Source organism: Macadamia integrifolia, chromosome 3, assembly GCF_013358625.1.
Source record: "Macadamia integrifolia cultivar HAES 741 chromosome 3, SCU_Mint_v3, whole genome shotgun sequence".
Lineage (NCBI taxonomy): Eukaryota > Viridiplantae > Streptophyta > Magnoliopsida > Proteales > Proteaceae > Macadamia > Macadamia integrifolia.
Genome location: NC_056559.1, coordinates 34,626,099 through 34,646,417, shown reverse-complemented (window position 1 = coordinate 34,646,417; position 20,319 = coordinate 34,626,099). Strand labels below are relative to the sequence as shown.

The 20,319-nt window shown below is 38.7% G+C and overlaps 3 protein-coding genes across 4 annotated transcripts in view; all 3 read right to left on the bottom strand.

Annotated features, from left to right (window-relative positions):
• Nucleotides 1-5,555, bottom strand: part of LOC122072951 (26S proteasome non-ATPase regulatory subunit 12 homolog A) — an 11,626-nt gene extending 6,071 nt beyond the window's left edge. Inside the window, exons 1-6 of one of the 2 annotated variants that reach the window (XM_042637395.1) lie at nt 5,274-5,555; nt 4,940-5,134; nt 2,661-2,768; nt 2,443-2,547; nt 2,207-2,263; nt 1,895-2,091 (exon numbers count right to left, since the gene is read on the bottom strand). In XM_042637395.1, the coding sequence (XP_042493329.1) occupies nt 1,895-2,091; nt 2,207-2,263; nt 2,443-2,547; nt 2,661-2,768; nt 4,940-5,134; nt 5,274-5,276 (665 nt within the window). In that variant the 5' untranslated portion in view covers nt 5,277-5,555. Of the gene's footprint in view, nt 1-1,894; nt 2,092-2,206; nt 2,264-2,442; nt 2,548-2,660; nt 2,769-4,321; nt 4,395-4,939; nt 5,135-5,273 lie in introns of those variants that run through there. The other variant, XM_042637396.1, reaches the window with a different exon arrangement.
• Nucleotides 5,556-7,677: 2,122 nt separating this feature from the next.
• LOC122074404 lies at nt 7,678-7,995 on the bottom strand. The gene has a single exon (XM_042639224.1). The coding sequence runs from the start codon at nt 7,993-7,995 to the stop codon at nt 7,678-7,680; it is 318 nt and encodes a 105-aa protein (XP_042495158.1).
• A 1,010-nt stretch (nt 7,996-9,005) lies between these two features.
• LOC122072952 (protein S-acyltransferase 8-like) lies at nt 9,006-19,190 on the bottom strand. Its single transcript, XM_042637397.1, has 5 exons — nt 19,173-19,190; nt 13,937-14,122; nt 13,209-13,511; nt 12,802-13,032; nt 9,006-9,920 (listed from the first exon to the last, which is right to left on the bottom strand). Exons 1-5 carry the CDS (start codon nt 19,173-19,175, stop codon nt 9,423-9,425), a joined length of 1,221 nt encoding a protein of 406 aa, XP_042493331.1. The 5' UTR covers nt 19,176-19,190; the 3' UTR covers nt 9,006-9,422.
• Between the last annotated feature and the right edge of the window lie 1,129 nt (nt 19,191-20,319).

Here is a 20,319-nt window from a genome sequence, read left to right as displayed (position 1 = left end):
CCCCCCCCCCCAAAAAAAAAGGGGAAATTACCTAGATCCACTGGATAAGATAATTTATTACAAGATAAGGTCTAAAGTTTATTTTACATTCATTAGTTTCAAGTTTAAAAATATTTACTTAATTATCCAAGTTAATTATTGTTCATGGAGCCCAAGAAAAAGTAAAAGTAAATTTCCTAAAATAACCCTAACCTTACTTAACATGCATAACTGCTGAGATAAAAAATGCTAAGAATGACGGCGTTGATTGCAAGTACGAATGGACGGCGGAAATCAAAGGAGGAAAAAAGGGGGGTAAGCTGGGTGCGGTGGAAAAGAACTACAAGTGGACGGCAGAGTTCAACCAGAAAGGCCAGGACACTCCACCGTCTCGCTCCTTCACATTTAAAGCCTCCACGGCTCCCGCCGGTGACTAGTGACTAGGATTCCAACAAGGAGAAGAAGAAGAAATCCAAAGCTGAGCCCTCCAAATGTGTGATGGAGATCGAAGAACCAGTTGATCAAGGGGTTATCGTTCTCAGACAGATCAGTAGTCTCCCTCCACACTTAACTAGTCAAAGACTTCTTTGACCACATGTCTTCACTTGGAATCTGATTTACATGTAAGCCACTTGGCACTGCACCATTGGGCAATGCCAATTTCATTAGGGGTAAGTATGTCATTTGATGTTTTTGTGGGAACTTCTGGGAAGGCTTTTGCAAATAGGGTTGGGGCCGATGTGAAGGGGAAGAAGAAGGGCCGATGTGATTCCACCTCGGCAGTTATGCACGTTAAGTAAGGTTAGGGTTATTTTAGGAAATTTGCTTTTACTTTTTCTTGGGCCCCATGAACAATAAACTTCAGGAATTAAGTAAATATTTTTAAACTTGAAACTAATGAATGTAAAATAAACTTTAGACCTTCTTATCTTGTAATAAATTATCTTATTTAGTGGATCTAGGTAATTTCCCCCCAAAAAAAAACCCGAAAATAAGAAAAGAAAAGCGAACACTTAATTTCTCTGTAACCAAGATTCTGGCATTACCCATATCAACACAATAGTTGAGGGATGCAGTCATACGATATGTTTTGGCAATGCCCCAAAAGTCAAACATGGATACGAAGACAAAGAAGAAGATTAACCCCCCCTTTTTAGACATAATTCTAGCCAAGTTCATATAAATACTCATTCTAGAGACTTGTCCCCCAACCTAAGTTTTGGGTTTCAGGTGCATCTGACTTCTAGAGTATACCCATGGTTAACTCTTCAGCTGTTCAACACCACCTACAACCTACCAGAATCTAAACCCAAAAGTGGCAGGCACTAGTAATCAATTCAAATCTGATCTAAATCCGGTGAAGAATGGTTCCACAGTGTCAGAGTTCCATTCATTACAACTGTTGCCATCCCTTCATCAAAATGGCTGTGTCCTAACCTAGTAACAGGTACAACTGTATTCATCAATTAAGGTATGAGTACAATGACAGTAATGACTCATTATTCAAAGATGACACAGGGTATTAAAATTCTGAAATAAGCTTGATATACAGAAGCAATATAGCTAAAACAGTTTACTTCCCCAAACTGAAAGAAACATGGCTCTTTTGAAAAGAAAGTTCAATTGTTCACAAGTGTTTCACAGAAACTGGAAGTCTATTATCTTCTAGATCTCCTATAACAATAAGGTTCTAGGAGTTACCAATATCAAATACAAGTTCAACAAGGATATACAATAAAAATTATGCATCTGAAAGAACATCTTTTGAAACAGAAAACCCAAAAATCCACTGGACATTAGAACAGAAGTGAAATTACAATCAGAATTCCTCAAAATACTTAAGTAAATTAAATGAAAGGTACGCCTCATCCACAGAGATTTACCCAAGAGATAAAGAGAGAAGATAGAGGGATACCGTATCATTAATTCATAATATATCCGCTTCAACTCTAATAAGGAAGGTATATCAGCAGGAGCCTCTTCAACAACATTATCACCTTCCTTGGGCTTTTTCTTTTCTTTAGAAGTATCTGCATCAAAAACACGTGGACTAATCCTCCTTGAAAGGATCTGAGCACGCACATAATCCTGGCGGTCTAAACATAAACGAACCTGAAAAGTTATAATCCCAAGTTAGTTGGAAACATAATAGGCACATATTTATGTCCTAAAAAATCATCCTTCTCTTAACAAAGTCCTCTACTGTTATTCAGGATAATTTTCCTACTTGTTCGAGGATAAATGCAATTTTCTCCGTTTTTGCCATTGCTCCAAATGTTTCCACCTGAAATACAATATCATTAATAAGGGGCGATAATTGAATGTCCGAACTGCACATTTAATACATGTGTTCTGCTTTCATACAATTAAGAAAGCTTCAAAGTAACTTAGCCTGCATAGATCACTAATGTAAGGCTTATAGAAAATCTTTTGCAAGCTCATATAATCTCATACAATACTTACCGCAACTTCTTGCATCAAATCAGCAGCCTCAGCAATAAGGCCCTGTTCTTCCTTAATCTTTGCAAGTTTCTTGATCAGTCTTGCTCTCTCTATCTCAACATATATCTACAGAATAATTAATAGCTTCAAATAAAATCTTAAGAATAAAGATGACTTTAGGAAGGATAAGTTATAAGGTATATCACAATATTTAATTTTTGACATATATAAATTGTCACCTTCCCAGCAGATACACTGTTAAGTGTTTTGATCAACTCTATACGTGTTTCAATATCTGGTGTCTCATCAATATACTGCATCGCTTGCTGGACCATTGCAGTTACTGCCTGAAAAACAAATAAACTGTGGACGTTAGGAAACCAATTCCACCGACAATGTCACGCAAAAGGGTCCAACAGCAATGTCACTTATGACAAGCCTAAAAAATGAAATAGAATTACAGAGGAAAGAGGGGGAAGAAGAAGACGAAAAAACAAATACAGGAAAAGTTAGAATAAAACAACAATTCAGCATTATCCCAACTAAATGGGGTCGACTAAATAGATCTTTTTTCTCCAATCAGCTCTATTCAGAGCCATACTTGGTACTAGTCCTAAGCTATCCATATCTTTCCTCACCACTTCTCCTAAAGTCATTTTAGGCCTACCTTGGGCTCCTTGAGCTCCTTCAATCTGAATCAAATCACCCTTCCGTACTGGCGCACTCAAAGGCCTCTATTGCACATGTCCATGCCAGCTCAAACAACTTTCTTGCAACTTATCATGTATCAGGATTCGGGACTACTCCTAGATTAGCTCTAATTTATTCATTCCTTATTTTACTTTTCTAATTTTACCACCCATCCATCTCAACATATACACTAAGTTTGTTTATATGTTGTTTATTCATTGCCCAACATTTAGCTCCATACATCATTGCTGGCCTTATAACTGTCCCATAAAATTTTCTTTTGAGTTTTAAATGAACAATTCGATCACATAATACTCCGAACACATCCCTCCACTTCATCCACTCTGCTCTAATTATTTGTGCAACATCATACTCTATTTCTCCTTCTTTATTTATGATTGAACCTAAGTACCAAAATTTTCACTTGGAAGTATCTCTCTATCATCAAGATTTATCACCCAGTTTTCATCCTGTTGTTACTAATATATTCTCTATTTTTGTTCAACTTATCTTAAAACCTTTTGATTCCAATGTTGATCTTCATAATTTCCACTTTGCACTTACCCTTGCTCTTCTTTCATCCACCAAAACAATAATCATCATAAAAATGCGTACACCAAGGGTCTGATCTTGAATTGTCTCTAGTCAGTTCATCTATGATTAGTGCAAACAAATACAGGCTTAGGACTGATCCTTAATGTAATACAATTGTAATTAGGAATTCACTACCTCCCCCCCCCCCACACACACACACAATTCTTACACTAGTCATTACTTCATTATACATATTTTTAACTGTCCATATATTTACATAGATGACTTCTATCAAATAACACAACATGCAGGAGAATTATGTAATCCTCAACATAATAGTCAATAATTAAGTGCTTTAAAAATTCAGCAAATAAAATGAACGAGATGATGAATATGAATAGCTGAAGTGCGCCATAAATAGCAAGTTCAAAAATAAGATGAACAACTCAGAAAAAGAACAATCATTTCTCTAAAGGATAAAACAAGATGGCATAAGCAGCATAATCAGTTGAATACATTCCTTACTTATACATGTTATTTCCTTATTGTTCACGCCAGCCTCTTATGTTCTTTATTATTCATGCCAGCCTCTTATTTAAGTGTCAAACGTAAATATTCCACCAATAACACTAACAAAACAATTTCCGTTCATTACGGCCATTAAAGCAGAACTTACATTGCCACGAATTTTCCGAAATATAATACCAGGTCAGAATTAAGGCCACCCCTCCCCTTTTTGCCTTCTTTGAAGTCCACTGAAAATCTGGAATATGTCACAATTCCAACTAGTTAAGCGCCCAATGTAATGTGCCTCAATCAATTCATAGGCTTATTGGCTTATTGGGCAGGTTAGACATAAACTATTAACAAATCCACGACATACTCCAACTTCTAAACCACGAAGCAACAACCTTGATTGGAATTAAATTCACACAAGATGGAAAGTGCCACGCAGAAAGAGGCGTGTGTCATTGGTGAAGGGGATTCTGGTTTAGTCGGATATGTAGCATCAGGATCGGAATTAGTTAAGGACGTCACAGGATATGTATCTATCCTACAACCTTCAACATTTCAGTTAGGTTCACAACAGAAGAAGCTTGTCTACTAACTTTTTAAGTATTCTGGAGTCGGCGAAACAAGCCCCAAGTCAGAGATTTTCCACGATGTAACATTAAGACCACAAAACACCAATTTCTCTACTTGGAGGCAGCGCCTTTCTCAAACTATCCTCTGCTAGTAGTTTTTAGAAGCTAAAGAACTCCCCCATGCTATTAATTTGTCTGATTCTGTATACCTGCTTGAGTTGACCTCTTCGCTTCGATAAAAGAATGATCTGATCATTAAGAGTCTTCCATGCTCGAGCTTCAAAGCAAAGTTGCAGAATGTCGATAGAGGCTTTCCTTGTCCCGGCGACATCTCCGGAAAGTCTCATCTGCTTCTCCACATTCAACAGAGACTCTATGGCAGCATCTAGATTACCTCCTCCTTCCTGCCAATGGAAAAGGAAGAAAAATTCAAGCACAACACTCAACCTAAACCAAAATGAGAAGAAACTTTAGACCTAAATTTGAAACAATTATTAAAAAGAGAAGAGTAAGGGACTGAATAGAAAGAATTAAACGATTTACCATTGCAGAATCAATTCTGGTCTGAAGCTCCAAAACCAGCAAGGGAAGCAAGAAAAACAACGCGAGAGATCGAACAATGGAAATTGCTCGATTCCTAAACGATCTATGGATTAGGAAAACCTAATCCCGGTGGATTCGAAACTTCAAAAAGCAGAAAAACGAACGCAGAGCCGGGGAAGATGGAGCCGTCGAAGTAAAATGAAAGAGTAAATAACGGAGGAGGTTAGGTACGCTGCCGGCTTTCCTGGAGCTGGCGGCTTAACCAAGGGAAGGACCGTAGGAATCAGGATGAGAGGGGCATAAAAGATTTTTCAAAGGGAAAATGAGAGAGATAGACATAGATCTGAATATACCGTTTTTTCCCATAAGTAATGGAGAAAAGAATGCTACTTGTGCTCCACTTTCCGATCCCCTCTAATGCCACTAAGGCCCCTGGGAAGACCTTGGGATGTGTGTTGGGTTGCATGGTACGATTTATAATCAGGTCGGTCAGTCTCGAACTATAATTGGGCCTTAATTGGTCTTAGTCAGGCTACATACCTATTCATCTCTAAACGGGCATTCTTAACTTGTATACAATAGTTGAAGTACTCAAGCTAACAAGCTTATTCCATTAAAAACACAATTTTATCTCAAGCATATCCTAGAAACACACCATTCTTCATCACCACAATTACATAAATTTTATTTTTACATTTTAATTTTCTATTGTTAAATACACTTGGACTTTTGCTTTACTCGTCGATTTTACTGGTTGTGGAAAAATGGGAATTCAAGTAGTATTAAAGGGGTCAAGCTAGGTTGGGCTTAAAGAAGTCGGTTCAAGTTGGGCTCATAAATGTGTCGCGTCCGTTGGGCTAGGTGGCTACACCGTATGCTACATGCTTATAAACATGTCGGGCTAAAGCCCGACATGTTTAATAATCGTACTGGTCCAGGGTCATAAATGCGTTGGATTCAATTGGGCCTATCGGTGCGGGCCTTGGAATTGACACCCCCACTTAGGTGCATGTACCTATTGGTTTCGCACTGACACAAGAGCTATGCAACCAGTTAGTGTTCTCTCTATAACCATAAACACAATCTTATCCCAACTTAATGGGGTTGGTTTAGGCTAAACTAATGCAAACCAGTAGACAGGTAAAAACGGAAAACAAAATGATTTTTATGACTATACTTTTGCTTTCATTGATGTCCCTACATAATGCCATTAAGAACAGGGTTTCAAAACTCCAAATTGGCCAAAATCAATCACAATCGGCAAGAAATTGATGGAAATCAATGTCAATCGTTTAGTGCAGATTTTGATACAAATCGATCGTTTTACCAATCCAATTCTGATTTCTCAAATCACCATAAAGAGTAACAAAGAAAGACCGTTGTGGAAAGAAAAATGATAATTATAGATGTTGCCACGAAACCATACGTGAAGAATTATTACTCTTCATCTATGAGGAACTAATCCAGACTCAAATAAAATTTCTCTTAACCCATAGGTTATAAGGGATTCCAGGAATAATGTGAATGGCAGTTTTGATTTCATGCAATAGGGGGCTAAAGGAATAATGAGCAATGACACCTCAATAGCTAGATTCTTTTCACCCACCATGAAAGAAAAACTTTTCACCTCTTCTAGGGATCTTTAGGGCTATCATATGAGTCCCAATCATCAGTAGCAGTAGTTACTAGTTACTACCACTAAGTTATATGTCTTAGCCATGCGGCGGCCAAAGATGCACTCATCCCTCATATTCAATTGCATTCTTCAAACAAACACTGGAAGTGATAAAAGTGGCAAGTTTTGATACTATTACTAATACTGCAAGTGTATTAGTGACCATTTACTACATTAGAAAAATCCAAACTTGGGTATTTCTACTTGATTAGAGTATTAAGATTATGGATTTAGTTTTCCTCCCCCTGTGGAGAAGAGAAAATCTCATCGTCACTGGTGATGTGATCTTATGATTAGACTCTTATGTCTTCATTAATTTCAAATGTGCAAGTCAACGGGTTTAGATCTCAAAGGTGATGAAATTCTCTCTTCACCATAGATGAAAAGAAAAATAGGATGATGGATGCTAACTAAAACATTAGAGGGTCCGTTTGATAACGTTTCTGCCGTTTCTGTTTCAATAAACGGCAGAAACGGAAAATAAGGTGTTTGATAATACTTATTTCTAAGGCAAGCTCACTGTCAATTAGATTTGAAACCTGTCCAACGGCTCCAATCCCAACTCCAAACTTTGGATCAAACGTTGTTCGAGCAAGACGACTATGCCATTACCACGGACGACGAAGATGAAGACACAGATCCATCCATCGCAGCTTCAATGGGCTTCTTAAGGCACAAGAAAAAAATTCCTCGAACCCAGTTCGTTCAGCTTCTCCTAACTTGTTCCAATCAATATAACCTCACCACCGCCGTAATCAGATCCCCGACCGTCGACTCCGGCAACATCACCACCTGTACAGCTCCCAAACTCCCCTGTATCGTTACATTCAACAACAACTTCGTCAGCCTAGCCGGCCTCTCCGCAAAATTTTCCTGCAATTTTTCGGCAGAAAGCAGATCCAGAATAGTCTTCAGCCAGCGAATCACAGCCTCAATCAGATTGGGATGGGCTCCACCATGAAACAATGCTGTCATGTTCCCCAATTTCCTCGGCCTCCCATTCTCTTCAATCCCTCGTCGGTGCCCACTCTTGCAAGGGCTCGGCATATTTTCTTGACTATTAATCAATCACCTCAAGCGATGATAACGAAAGAACCTGGGGCGGGGGAAGCCGAGAGCAATGGAAGAGCTTAGGCTCTCTAGTTCCCCGTTGTTCACAGCGATCATAACCAAAGGTATAGAGACGTAGAAACAAAAGGGCTTGTGAGGGTTGAAGGTCTAAGAGGGAGCAGCAGCGACTCTGCTTCAGCCCTGCTCTTGCCCTCACGATTTTTGAGCACCAAAGTTGTTCCCAGAAGCGGCGAAACAAGTATGACTTGTTTCGTCATGTCCGTTTCTAGGAACAAAAATCACCATAAATTTTGATTTCTATTTATGAAAATAGGAGAAATGGAACGAATTTGTCAAATGCTTTTTGCTCCGTTTCTTTCGTTTCTTGACACAGAAACAACAGAAATGCGTTTCTAGGAACATTATCAAATAGGCCCACAGTTTACAATAGTCAACTAGATCAAGTGAGTTTAAACTAAATTAAATCACATCTCAATGGCATGGTTTATCAAGTACAGAATTTTAGACCGAATTTCTCTCCACCCACAATGAAGGGATTTATTGCAATTCATTGTCGTTGGATGGGCAACTTCGTAGTATATGAGATGGAAGATAGATCTGACCTTACACTTGGGTGAAGGAAAACTTTCTCTTAAAATTTTATCTTAATATAATTTTAGCCTTCAGACCAATGGTGAGTCGATGTGCCTATTCCTGTAATTTAATAAATGATGAAGAAACTCTGCCTATCCTTACGGCTCCTGCCGTGTGGGAGCATTGGCCACACAGGAGTATGGCAGTCTTTTGCGAGGTTGATGCTCCCACATATTCTCCCATTGGCCCGTTCACTGTCACACAGGTCAGGCACTCTTTTGTGGTCAATGCTCCCACACATCCTCCCATTGGCCTGTTCATTGGCGCAAGAGCTGGCAGAGTTCTTTCCCCCTTTAAGAAAATGAAAACACATGCGGAGAACTATGAAACTATCACATCTACAGGGAGAGAAATTACACAGAAAGAATCAAGCCACCAACTAAAGATTCACAAGTCCACAATATCAAATTGTTACACAATGTAAAGTATGAGATTTAAAAAGAAGGAACAAAAGGAGAAAAAAAAATTAAAAAAGCAAAAGATTTCTTTTACCCCCTAGACCGCCTGTACTTACAAACACACTTCTGCCCCCCTAAAACAAATGGAAGAGATCACGCCCTGCACAAATGGACACAGGAGGGGAATTAAACTGATTTCCATGGGTGGGTTCATCTGTAATTGTCCAACCAATGGCAATTTCACCAGCCATGGCCTGAATTGGGCGTATCACAACCCAGATAGGAACATTGATCCATTCAGTGCATTCGTGTCAATATGTTGTGTCACAAGAATCACCTAAAATAACCAGTGCCTTACTGCTGTGATTCCTTCTATGTGTTACAGTTCCTGCTTTCAGTGACTGCAGAGTTCATGGCAAGAATATCAGGTGATATCTCCCAGCTTCCACTCCTCCTACCCCAACTTGAGTGGCGAGCCTCTGATCGAACAGCAGGAGGAGCTTGTTGGTCTGAACCCAAGACAAAGTCAGCTTCGAGAGTATTATCATGATGTTGACCGTTGCCGCCTCTGCTGCGTATGTCTTCATCCACTTCTTCAAAGTTATGGCGCTGTGAAATCTTCAATAGATCTCCACCTAACTCTAGATCATCTTCCACTTTTGCACGTGGGTTCCCACTTGTATCTTCTACTTCCATATCACGTGTACGGGCCATTGAAAGCCTAGGCACTTCCTGCTGTACGAAAGCACGGAAATTGTTCCTTGAAGGCTTTATCTTTGAGCAAAATACTTCAAAGAAATTATTTAAGCAACCACGGTTGAAGACATTACGTCTGTTGTCAGCTCTGTAACGGAAATTCTCGTATGTCGTCTGAAAAAATGATAGTGACAACAGCTAAGAAACTGCAACAGAAAAAGAAAAAAAAAAGTGGGGGGCTCACAAAGTCCAAACATTTCAGGAGATGTCACAAACAACTACAGAACAGCGAAGATGAAGCACTGGATCTTCTAGAGTCAAATCTTTGGTGGGGCCACAGCCCAAAATTATCAGATAACTGGAAGAATTCCAGTTGGTTGGAGCCTTGTAATATGGCCACCCAAAAGATGAATGGCCTAAGCAGGAAAACAAAAGAGGGTTTAGGTACCTAAGATGATAGAGTACAGATCCATCTTATGTTTTCTCTATATGATCCTTTTTTTCAATTCCCTTGGGTGGCGGACAGCTTGAGCAGCTAGAATTGAAACCATTTATATCCAACACAAAACAAAACAACCGTCTGGTTACAGCAACAATACCGCACTGGATTGGCTATACCACCAAAACATAAGAGGAGCTACTGAGTTGGCAGGCAGAGGGATAGTGTGAGTTTGTGAAGGCACCTAGCAGCAACTACCTCCTACGAAACACAAAGTCATAAGGCCGAACCAAAGCTTCATGTCAACAACATAATACCTACCTATTTTGGAATAAGTTAGGAATAAATTTATTAGAGTTTGGGACTGAATTCCGTCTATCCTATCAGCAAATAGAAAAAATAATCCTCAATACATACCAAGGTAAGGTTAGTGATGCAGTTAAGTCACCTAATAAGCTTATTTTATTAGAAATAAGTTTTGGGTTGGGTTAAGCCTTTGATCCCATATATTTTCATTGTGATGAGCCTATACTATGGGTCGAGGCTAGGCATACGGGATTAATTAATTACGCAACTTTATTTTATGTGTAGTTAACTGTTTTAGTTAGGGCTTCACCCAAAAAAGAAGTGTTTTAAATAGGATAGACTAGGATTCTACAGGTCCAGTCCTGTTCTGAGTCAGTTTCCTTTATTATTTCAGTTTCCTAGTTAGTTTAGGACCTTAGGTTACCTTATATGTTAAGGATTGGGTTAGGCCTTTTCTTTTCAGTGTTTATGAGTTTATTTTCGAGTTTTCAATATAAGTTTGTGAGGAGGCCTAGCATTGAACATGGATTTTGATTAATGAAAAGCTATTGCTGGTCTTTTCTTCCTTAAGTGAAGAAATCCCTTGTGTTTGATCAAGGCTGGTTGATCCATCCAAACCACCTTGTGGTGAGAAGCCCGAGTGCTTTTATATCTCTAAAATATTCTTCCACTGCATTAACCATTAAGTTCAAGTTCTGGTAATTTTCTACAATTCGTCTTCTAGTATTTGTTGACCTAGTTCTGAAATTAAATTTTGCTCTATCCGGAATTTGTATGCAAGGATTTTTCTGCATGAATTTGAGTTAAGAGAATCTGGCTGTTAGAACACCTTCAAATTTTTTGGAGTTTTTCTACACCCTAAAAGAGGAGCTCGACCAAAATCCTCCATGATCTGACCTGCATATCTGGTTTTATGTCTGATTTTCAATTCTTCCCTTGTATCTTAATTATGGTTCTGTGCATCTGACTATTGAATTGCTTACTGATTTTAACACTCTGTTATTGCTGAATTCCATAGTCTATGATATGGATCAATTGTTCATCATACTCTCATATTCTGTTATCTGTTTTGAGGGGTTGAATTACTGTTATACCCTCATCCTAGGCTACTAGGATTGCTGCATAATTTCTAATCCAGCCTGTTTTGCTTTGTAAGGGCAGGATTGAAAATCAGAAATAAATCCAAATTTGCAGGTCAGAACATGGAGGAATTCTGGTCGAGCTCCTCTTTTAGGGTGTAGAAAAACTCCTAAAAATTTAAAGGTGTTCTAACAGCCAGATTCTCTTAACTCAAATTCATGCAGAAAAAGCCTTGCATACAAATACCGGCGAGTACAAAATTTAATTTCAGAACTAGAACAGCAAATACTAGAAGATGAATCGTAGAAAATAACCAGAACTTGAACTTGCTTGTGAATGGAGTGGACACCTGGGCTTCAAACCGCAACATGGTTTGGATGGTTCAAACACCTACCAGGCTACCAGCCTTAATCAAATTCTAGGAACCTTGATCGAACACAGGGATTTCTTCACACAAGGAAGAGAAGAGCAGAAATAGCTTTTCATAATCAAAATTTGTGTACAATGCTAGTCTCCCTTACAAACTTGTACAGAAAACTCAAAAATAAAGAAAGGCCTAACACACTTAATAACAAGTAAAATAAAGTCATTAACTAACTAACCCCATATGCCTAGCCTCTATCCATATTATGGCCTCATTAAAGTGACCCATTACAATGAGAACACATGGAATCAAAGGCTTAACACATACATAATTGTACATATTTCTTTTTTGAAAAATGAATAACAAATCCTTGTATAAGAACTTTTACACCTGTACTTATGTTTGCATATAGTGTTGACGACACAGAAAAAGTCATTCTAGTGTTTAAATATACACGAATCTGACAACTAGATCATGCATGACACCTGATGAACTTCAGAGTTGGTTAAGTCACATACTGAGCAGATTTTAAAATCTTTGCATCAGAAGTGCCATGATGCCAGGTGTAAGAAAGCTTCTGCCCAAATGATTTTACTCTCATATTGATCATGTACACTTCAAATACATTAAGAGAGCAATGATCATTTACACTTCAAATACATTAAGGGAGCAAACAGCCAAAGACACCAGTTGACCAGTCACCGAAAAAGGAAGAAGCACTAAAAGTTGGGCTTGCAGAAGTGAAAAAAAAAACTAGTTTACTTTGGAAACGCTCCAACAGAAAAACTTACATCGGCTAGAAGGAAAAATGAGAATGAAGGGGAGAAAAAAATTGCCTAAATGAAAAGAATGGGACGGAAGTTGACCTGGTTTGTACCAATAAGGTATGAGTGGAAGCCAGTGAGACCACCAACAAACCACAGAGAAATAAAGCAATAGACCATGAGCACCACTGCCGCAGGAGAGTCTTTCATTGCCTCCCAAACTGTGCCATGATCATCCATGAGTATCTTGATGTACAATGCTGATATGGCGAACACATAGATGCAAAGGAGAGTCGAAGAAGAAACGAACATAAAGAAGAAACGGTAATTACGCTGCACATGAAAACAAATAGTTAGATTAGAAGTAGTGTCATTCCAACATTGGAGCAAGCAATATATGGCCTAGAGTGCAGTAACAGAAAATCCCTCTTTGTATCTGTGTGTGTGTGTTGTAGCACAGAAACATAAAACCTACAAAACATCTTGAACCTGTATGTTAAACAATATACCAATCCAATGCACTGGCCCACCCAAGGGCAATGATGATCAAATCGTTCCACACAGTTGTTGCAGATTGAACAATGAGAGCAACGGGGAGGACGATACAACATACAAGTATCACAATATTTCACCCTCACAGGCACGCCATTGACAATAACTTCTTTGGTGCGAGGGAATTGTAGGCTTGGAGTTTGCCTTCCACCGTCGACTGAAACTGAGGATTCATAACAGAACTCTTCCTCAGGTGGATGTGATGCACGTGGAATAATACCGGGGTCCCGGGCTGAAGTTACAAGAAGAAGCACCAATACCTGTAAACGCCAAAGAAGCATTAACTAAAACAGTATTTGAAAGAAAAGAACACAGTATGAATACTGTAGAAATTACAGTGGTAGATAAATAACATAACCACCGAGGATTACATAAACCATCAAAGAGATCTACAATTGTATGAGAAGTTGTGGCAAGTCTGCACCAGAAATTTGTGTTCAGTCAAAGAAAACAGCAGTAAAGCTCATCCAGGTGTTGAGTGGTAATCACAAAAGGAAAAAAAAAAAAAAGAAGCATGGCAGGCATATTCCGATATTTTTGGTCTTTGTACTGAGTGCTCTGTTTAGTTCTCAATAAATTCCCTTTTGGCAAAACAAGGAAAAAAACATGACAAGCATGCTAAGATGTTTTGAGATAGTTAACTAAAAGACGAACCGCCAAATAAGTTAGGAGTCAGGGGACTAACATAAATGGTAAAGACAATTGCTACCACCAGAATTGCATATCCTGCATTGTATGATGGAAATGAATGGCGAAGGTGCCTCGCCACTAGAACACAGAAAACAATGATGGGAACGAGTATAAGCAATACAGTGACAATCAGTGACTTGGCATCTGGTCCAAATATCAACCTCCCACCAAAGATGAATTTCTGCAGGGAAAAGCAAAAATCAATGAGAAGAAAAAACAAATATATAAGCAGGACAAAACAAAATGCAGAGAGTCCACAATATGATAATTAGCTTCAGAGAAATCCATACAAATATATACGCAAGACAAAACAAAATGCAGAGTCCACAATATGAAAATTAGCTTCAGAGAAATCCATAAGACTTTTGACTTAGAGTGCAGATGTTTTCTGACATCCAATGAATTTAAAATTAAACAAAAAAAAATGAAGGGTGGCCGATCTCAGGGTCACATATGAAGGCCTTCCTATGTAGGCCATGCAGGAAACAGGGCCTCATTTACTATTGCCCTTTCACTTTGTAGCTTGGGCCAGTATTCTTGAAGAGGTAAGTCTTGGCTGGGTATGCAAGAGGACTTCCCTGATCTTTTATGGAGTTGGAAGAACCAGAAAATCAGTAAAGAAGAAATAGAAAGGGGCTTTATGCCTTTATCTCTCCATCTAGTAGCATTTAATGTGAAAGAAACAAGAGGGCCTTTGACGGTTACAGTACACCAGCTTACAAGGTTCTTTCAAAGGTGAAGGACGAGTTGCTCTCATGAATGCTATATCAAGAAAATTTATAGTGTTGAATGTTTTGGGCACCAAAAGATCTTGGAACTCTCTTTTGGTGAAATAATAAATGCAAATCCTTGCTTTCCAGGTGTATAGCTTTTTGCAGCCTTGTAAAGTACAGAAGGCATTTTCATAAATAAAATTTTTTGATGTGTTTGTACATGCGTGTTCACATTTAATTTTGTTGAGGTTAAGTGCCTCTTTTCTTGTTGGATGCCTAGTGCCTGCACACAGATCTCTGCGGGGTAAAGTAACTTAAATTATCAAATGGATGGGAGTAACTACGCTATTGACAGGGGAAAATATTATAAATGAATTTAAGTCTCACTATGTACTAGACCAATATCGACTAAAAATTTGGCTGCTAGACCCCATCATCATTTAAAATGGCAACAAAATCCCAGAACCGACCTGATTATTTTGGTTTCCATAGCATAAACAAGTTCTCATTTAATCACAAAAGATGGCAATAAAAATCTCTCATAAAATTTGAAAATTTCAACAAATTGCTAGAACAAAAGATTCATTACCTGGGTTCAGTTAACACCCAACCTGTACCACCTGACCCACAAATTGCAAATCAAAAGTTTACATGCCCTTGTGTTTTTTGTGAAGTGACCTAAAAGAAGGGGAAAAGACCCAATAAAACAAAAAACGACAGGAATGCTATCACACTGGAGTAGCAAAGGGTTGCTGCTATTTCAAACCGATTTTGACAAATGGTGGCTGATCTGGCAGCCAATAAGCAAATAACCAACCATGTGTTCCCCTCAAGCCATCTCCTCCCCATCTAAAATGTCTTAGCCCTACAGCATTGTGCCATATGGCAAAAAGAGACAGCTCTTTGTTTATTGAAGAAGACTCAAGACCATTCAAGACAGCTCATTGTCCCTCCTCTGAGTTTTGGCTTATGTTTCTTTCTTCTCCTTCCCCTTCTATGGGGCTGTAAGTTTTTCTTTTTTTCTCTTGGTAATGAATTATTTATTCACCCAAAAAAAAAACAACCCTTTTTGTAAACCTAAAGTGCCAAAATATTAGGGGACATAAAACCTTTTTTTTTTGGATGAATAAAAAAAAATCATTACTAAAGGAAAAGAAAATGTGGGAGGGGAGAAAGAACATGCAAAACACAAGCAAATTATAAGGCCCTGCCTTTACTTAAGGGGAGGCAAGGGCCTGCAAAGGGAAAGGGGAAAAGCCCCCGCCAACAACTACGCAAGAAAAAGGGAAAAAGGCCTGACCACAACAGGCAACTGAGCCCAACCACAAAGAGAGAGCGCTGCCCAGGAAAGGGCCCTAAAAGCTTAATGACCCACCAAATCATAATAAGATGTCACAACAAAGGACATGATCTCAGTTATCCTTTCTACAACAACAACAACTCAATCTTTTCCCAGTTAAATGGGGTCAGCTATATGGATCCACAAAAAAAAATCCCACCTATAAGCGATAGGACATTTGAATCTTTGCCCTCCAAGCCACTCTGTTAGCGGTCATACTAGAGTCCAGACCTAGCTTCTGCATGTCTTTCCTTATAGCCTCATGTAAGGCCATTTTAGGTCTACACCTAGCTCTTTTAGCTCCTTCCATCTATATTTGATCACTCTTCCTAACTTGGACACCCTCCGTTGAACAATGTCATACCACCTTAAACAACATTCTCGGAGCTTGTCCTCAATCGGGGCAACCCCCAAATCAGCTCTAACCTAGTCATTCTTTACCCTGTCTCTCCTAGTTTTGCCTCACATCCATCTCAACATCCTCATCTCTGCAACACCCAGCTTATCTATGTTATGCTTCTTGACTGCCCAACATTCTGCTCCATACATCATAGCTGGTCTTAGGACAATTCTGTAGAATTTTTCTTTAAGCTTTAGAGAAGTCTGTCGATAACACAACACTCCAAATGCACCTCTTCACTTCATCCATCCTACCTTAATTCTGTTAGAAACATCATCTTCCATATCCCCTTCCTTGTTTAGGTTGACTCTAGATACCTAAAACAGTTGTGGTATCTCTGTCCCCTCGAGTTTCACCACTTGTTAGCAATCCATATGCAACTAAAGTTACACACCATATCCACCGTCTTTGTTCAACTTATCTCAAGGCCTCACGATTCAAAGGCAAATCTCCATAATTTCAACTTGTCGTTAATCCCCGTCATTGTTTCGTCTATCAAAATAATATCATCCGCAAAGAGCATACACCACAGAACCTCCCCTTGAATGTCTTTATTTCACTCATCCATAATGAGCGTAAACAGATGAGGATGCGCTTTCAGATATCGTTACTGAGAGGCAAAACCTTCTGAACAAGGAATAATCTTGATAAGGCCGCCTTCTGGGATAAGGAGGGAGCTAGTGTTGCGATGGTGGTAAACAAGAAGGGGAGATGAAGGACAATAGGAGAGATAGGGGGACCAGTGGGAGAGAGACAATCATTGATCAAAGGCACAGGAGGGACCAACCCAAGGGTGGAATTAGGGGCAAAATGAGATGGGTTGGTGGATTCAAGGGGGATGGAATTGGCCAAAGGGCCAACAAGGATAACATTAGAGGAAAGGGGGGCTGAGTGAGGGGCTGGCCCATCCAAACCAGCAAGGACAAGAGATGGAGAGTGGGAGAAGGCAGAAGGGGGCCCACCCCAGTCTTAGTAAAAGGGAGGGGCAAAAGTAGGGGGTGGGAGGATCGAGGGAGAGTGGAGATTTACTCCCACATTTACAAAGACGCCAGAGGGAGCAACCTATGGAATGGGAGCAGGCACAGAAGGAGGCAGAAGGTAATGGAAACCATTCGACTGGCAGGAAGGAGAGGGATCGATTGCAGGGAGGGTCAACTCCACGAGAGAAGAGTTGGAAAGCAAACGAAAGGGGTCAGAACGCTAAGGGGGGCAGAGAGCGCTAAAGTTGCCAACTAACGATGGGTGATTCACAAGGCACCCATGATGAAGGTGCCAACTAGCTCAGCTAACAAAGTGTTGGGATTGTCATAGCCAAGACCAGGGATTAAGTTTCACCCTCCCCTATCTCTCATCTTCATCCCCCCCCCCCAAAATATTCCAAGTGGCAAGTGATTGTAATTAATTTACTATGAACCAAAAAAGAAGGCTGCCTTAATATGAATGGTCCAGATCTTCCACATCAGCTTCCACATGCACAAAAAACCTGCCAGTGCAGGCTCTAAAACTAGACCATCAGAACAAAAAATCTTTCAGAAAAGGGAGAAGGAAAAAAGATATAACCCATGTTTTTCCGTTCATATCAAACTCCACATTAAGTCAAGGATTGGGGAAATTTCAAGTTTTTTTTTTTTTTTGGAAATCTCAATAGTCACAACACCTATTTGCAAGAGTTTAAGAAAATAAATAAATAAACAAATAAAATTCTTCACTAACAAACTCTTTTTAACACACCTAAAACTCAAATGCATGTTCTAACATGCAAATGCAGCAATTTGAAACTTATTGATGCAATTGAACTTTGTTTCATGAATTCATGGAAGATTTTGTTGAAACGATTTGTAAGAATTGGGAAAGGTCAATATTTCTATAATTTTGATGCAAAATACGAAAAATGAAAGCCTACGAGACTCCTTGTCATATGATGACAAACGATCTATAGATTGATGGAATACTTTATTTCTTTCCATCCAAATTTTAATTATACTACTCGTACCATTATGTTTGACCTAAGAAATGGCTTTTTGAGCTCGGCCCTGGATATTTAACATCTTTATTTACACTCAACCTAGATTAAGAGGCTAGGGCTTCATAAATTCATGGAAGATTTTGTTGAAAAGATTTGTAAGAATTGGGAAGCCCAATATTTCAATAATTTTGATGCAATATATGAAAATGAAAGCCTATGTGACAGCTTGCCATACTATGACAAGCGATCTATAGATTGATGGAGTACTTTATTTCTTTTCCTCCAAATCTTAATTATACCACTCGTACCTTTAGGCCTGACCTAAGAAATGGATTTTTGAGCTTGGCCTTGGATATTTAAAATCTTCATGTCCCCTCAACGGCTCAGCCTAACTTGAGAGGCTTGGGTTTGTGAACCCAAATAAACTTTGTTTTGGGGATTTAGTTAATCATCAATGTCACATAATTAACAAAAATAAATAAATAATTCATGATCTAACATATGTTCTTATTATTTTTGAAAAACATGGAGAAAGATGGGAAACAGGAGGTACCTCTTCTGTTGCTCCTTTTCTTTTCTTTCTCTAGCTCAATCAAGTGGACAGCTCTAAAGACATTTAAAAGAGGTCCTTTTTTTTTTTTTTTTTTTTTTTGGGGGGTGGGGGGGGTGGGAGCATGTGAAAAAAACCTACAAATCCCATATCCTTGAACAGTTATCACCAACAAATGTTGAGAATATATGGATTACTAAAGCATTGGCCAGCCGATCCCATATGTATTTAAATAAAAATATAACAATAACATTTCCGTTTACCATTTGACTGTATTACTTCTAACCAATCCCTCCTGTTGATTGATCAAGCTCTTTCTATTTTTCATGGCTTGGGCTGTCTTCACTCAACTTCTAGTTTACTTATCAATTTAAGGTTTACAGGCCAATGGTATGATTAAACCAACCTGCACCAGAAGGCTATCAGTGTGAGTGACTTGTATCAAATAGTAAATAAACTATATCGGTGGTAAACCAACCTGTAGCTTGCTTTGGGCCAGATAATGGTTCCTACTTTTAAATTTGAAAAAAAAAAATATATATATATATATATATAGAGAGAGAGAGAGAGAGATTGTTAAGAGGTTACAGTACACATGCCTCAAGGCTTACTCCTTAGGAACACGTTCCATCACTCCTTTATTGCTTGAAATTCTAAGTATTAATCTAGAAACTTCAATAGATTCAGTTTATTTCTTTCTTGGTGAGCTACGTTTCCTCATCTTCCAGAGTAATTTTCCATATGTTCCAAAATAACATTCATATTTTGTTTGATAACTGAATTCTTTTAAGTATCACACATGCCTCACAGTGCATGTAGTTTTTTTCCTTTTTCTTTTTCTCTTTAAACTTTTATAAATAGTCCTTTAGCTTTCTTAAGTTTCAGTAAATAGGGTTTTTTACCCATACAAAAAGAGACATATGAGTGAGTTCAAGCTAATGATATCATTTCTTGAAATTTTATCCACAATGTTTAATGCTTCAAACTTCACCACAGCTTCTATAACTTTTATTCGGTTTCCATGAACTCCCATAAGAATCCATAATTTAATTCCACTCCTACATGAACTGGAGTTTAAACCCTTGGACTTCATCCTAGACTCCTAGTCCTTCAAATAAAAATGACTAGGATTACAACATTAGCATATCTAGTTCATTCTTATAGATCCTCCTTGTTGTGTGTTGATATACATTGTTGTGGCCCTTACTTAACAGCTGTAGCTTTTGGCGTAAGTGGTTGTAACATGACATCAAAGCCAAGAGATCAAGTGTACAATCCCTAGTAAATGTGAGGGGTTTGTGTTATGCGTTGTTGTTCCCCATATAGCATTGTGATGATGCCACCACAAGATAGTATCGCATGCAGAGTTGTGTTTATATGGGCCGGCACTTTTTTTTTTTTTTTTTTTTT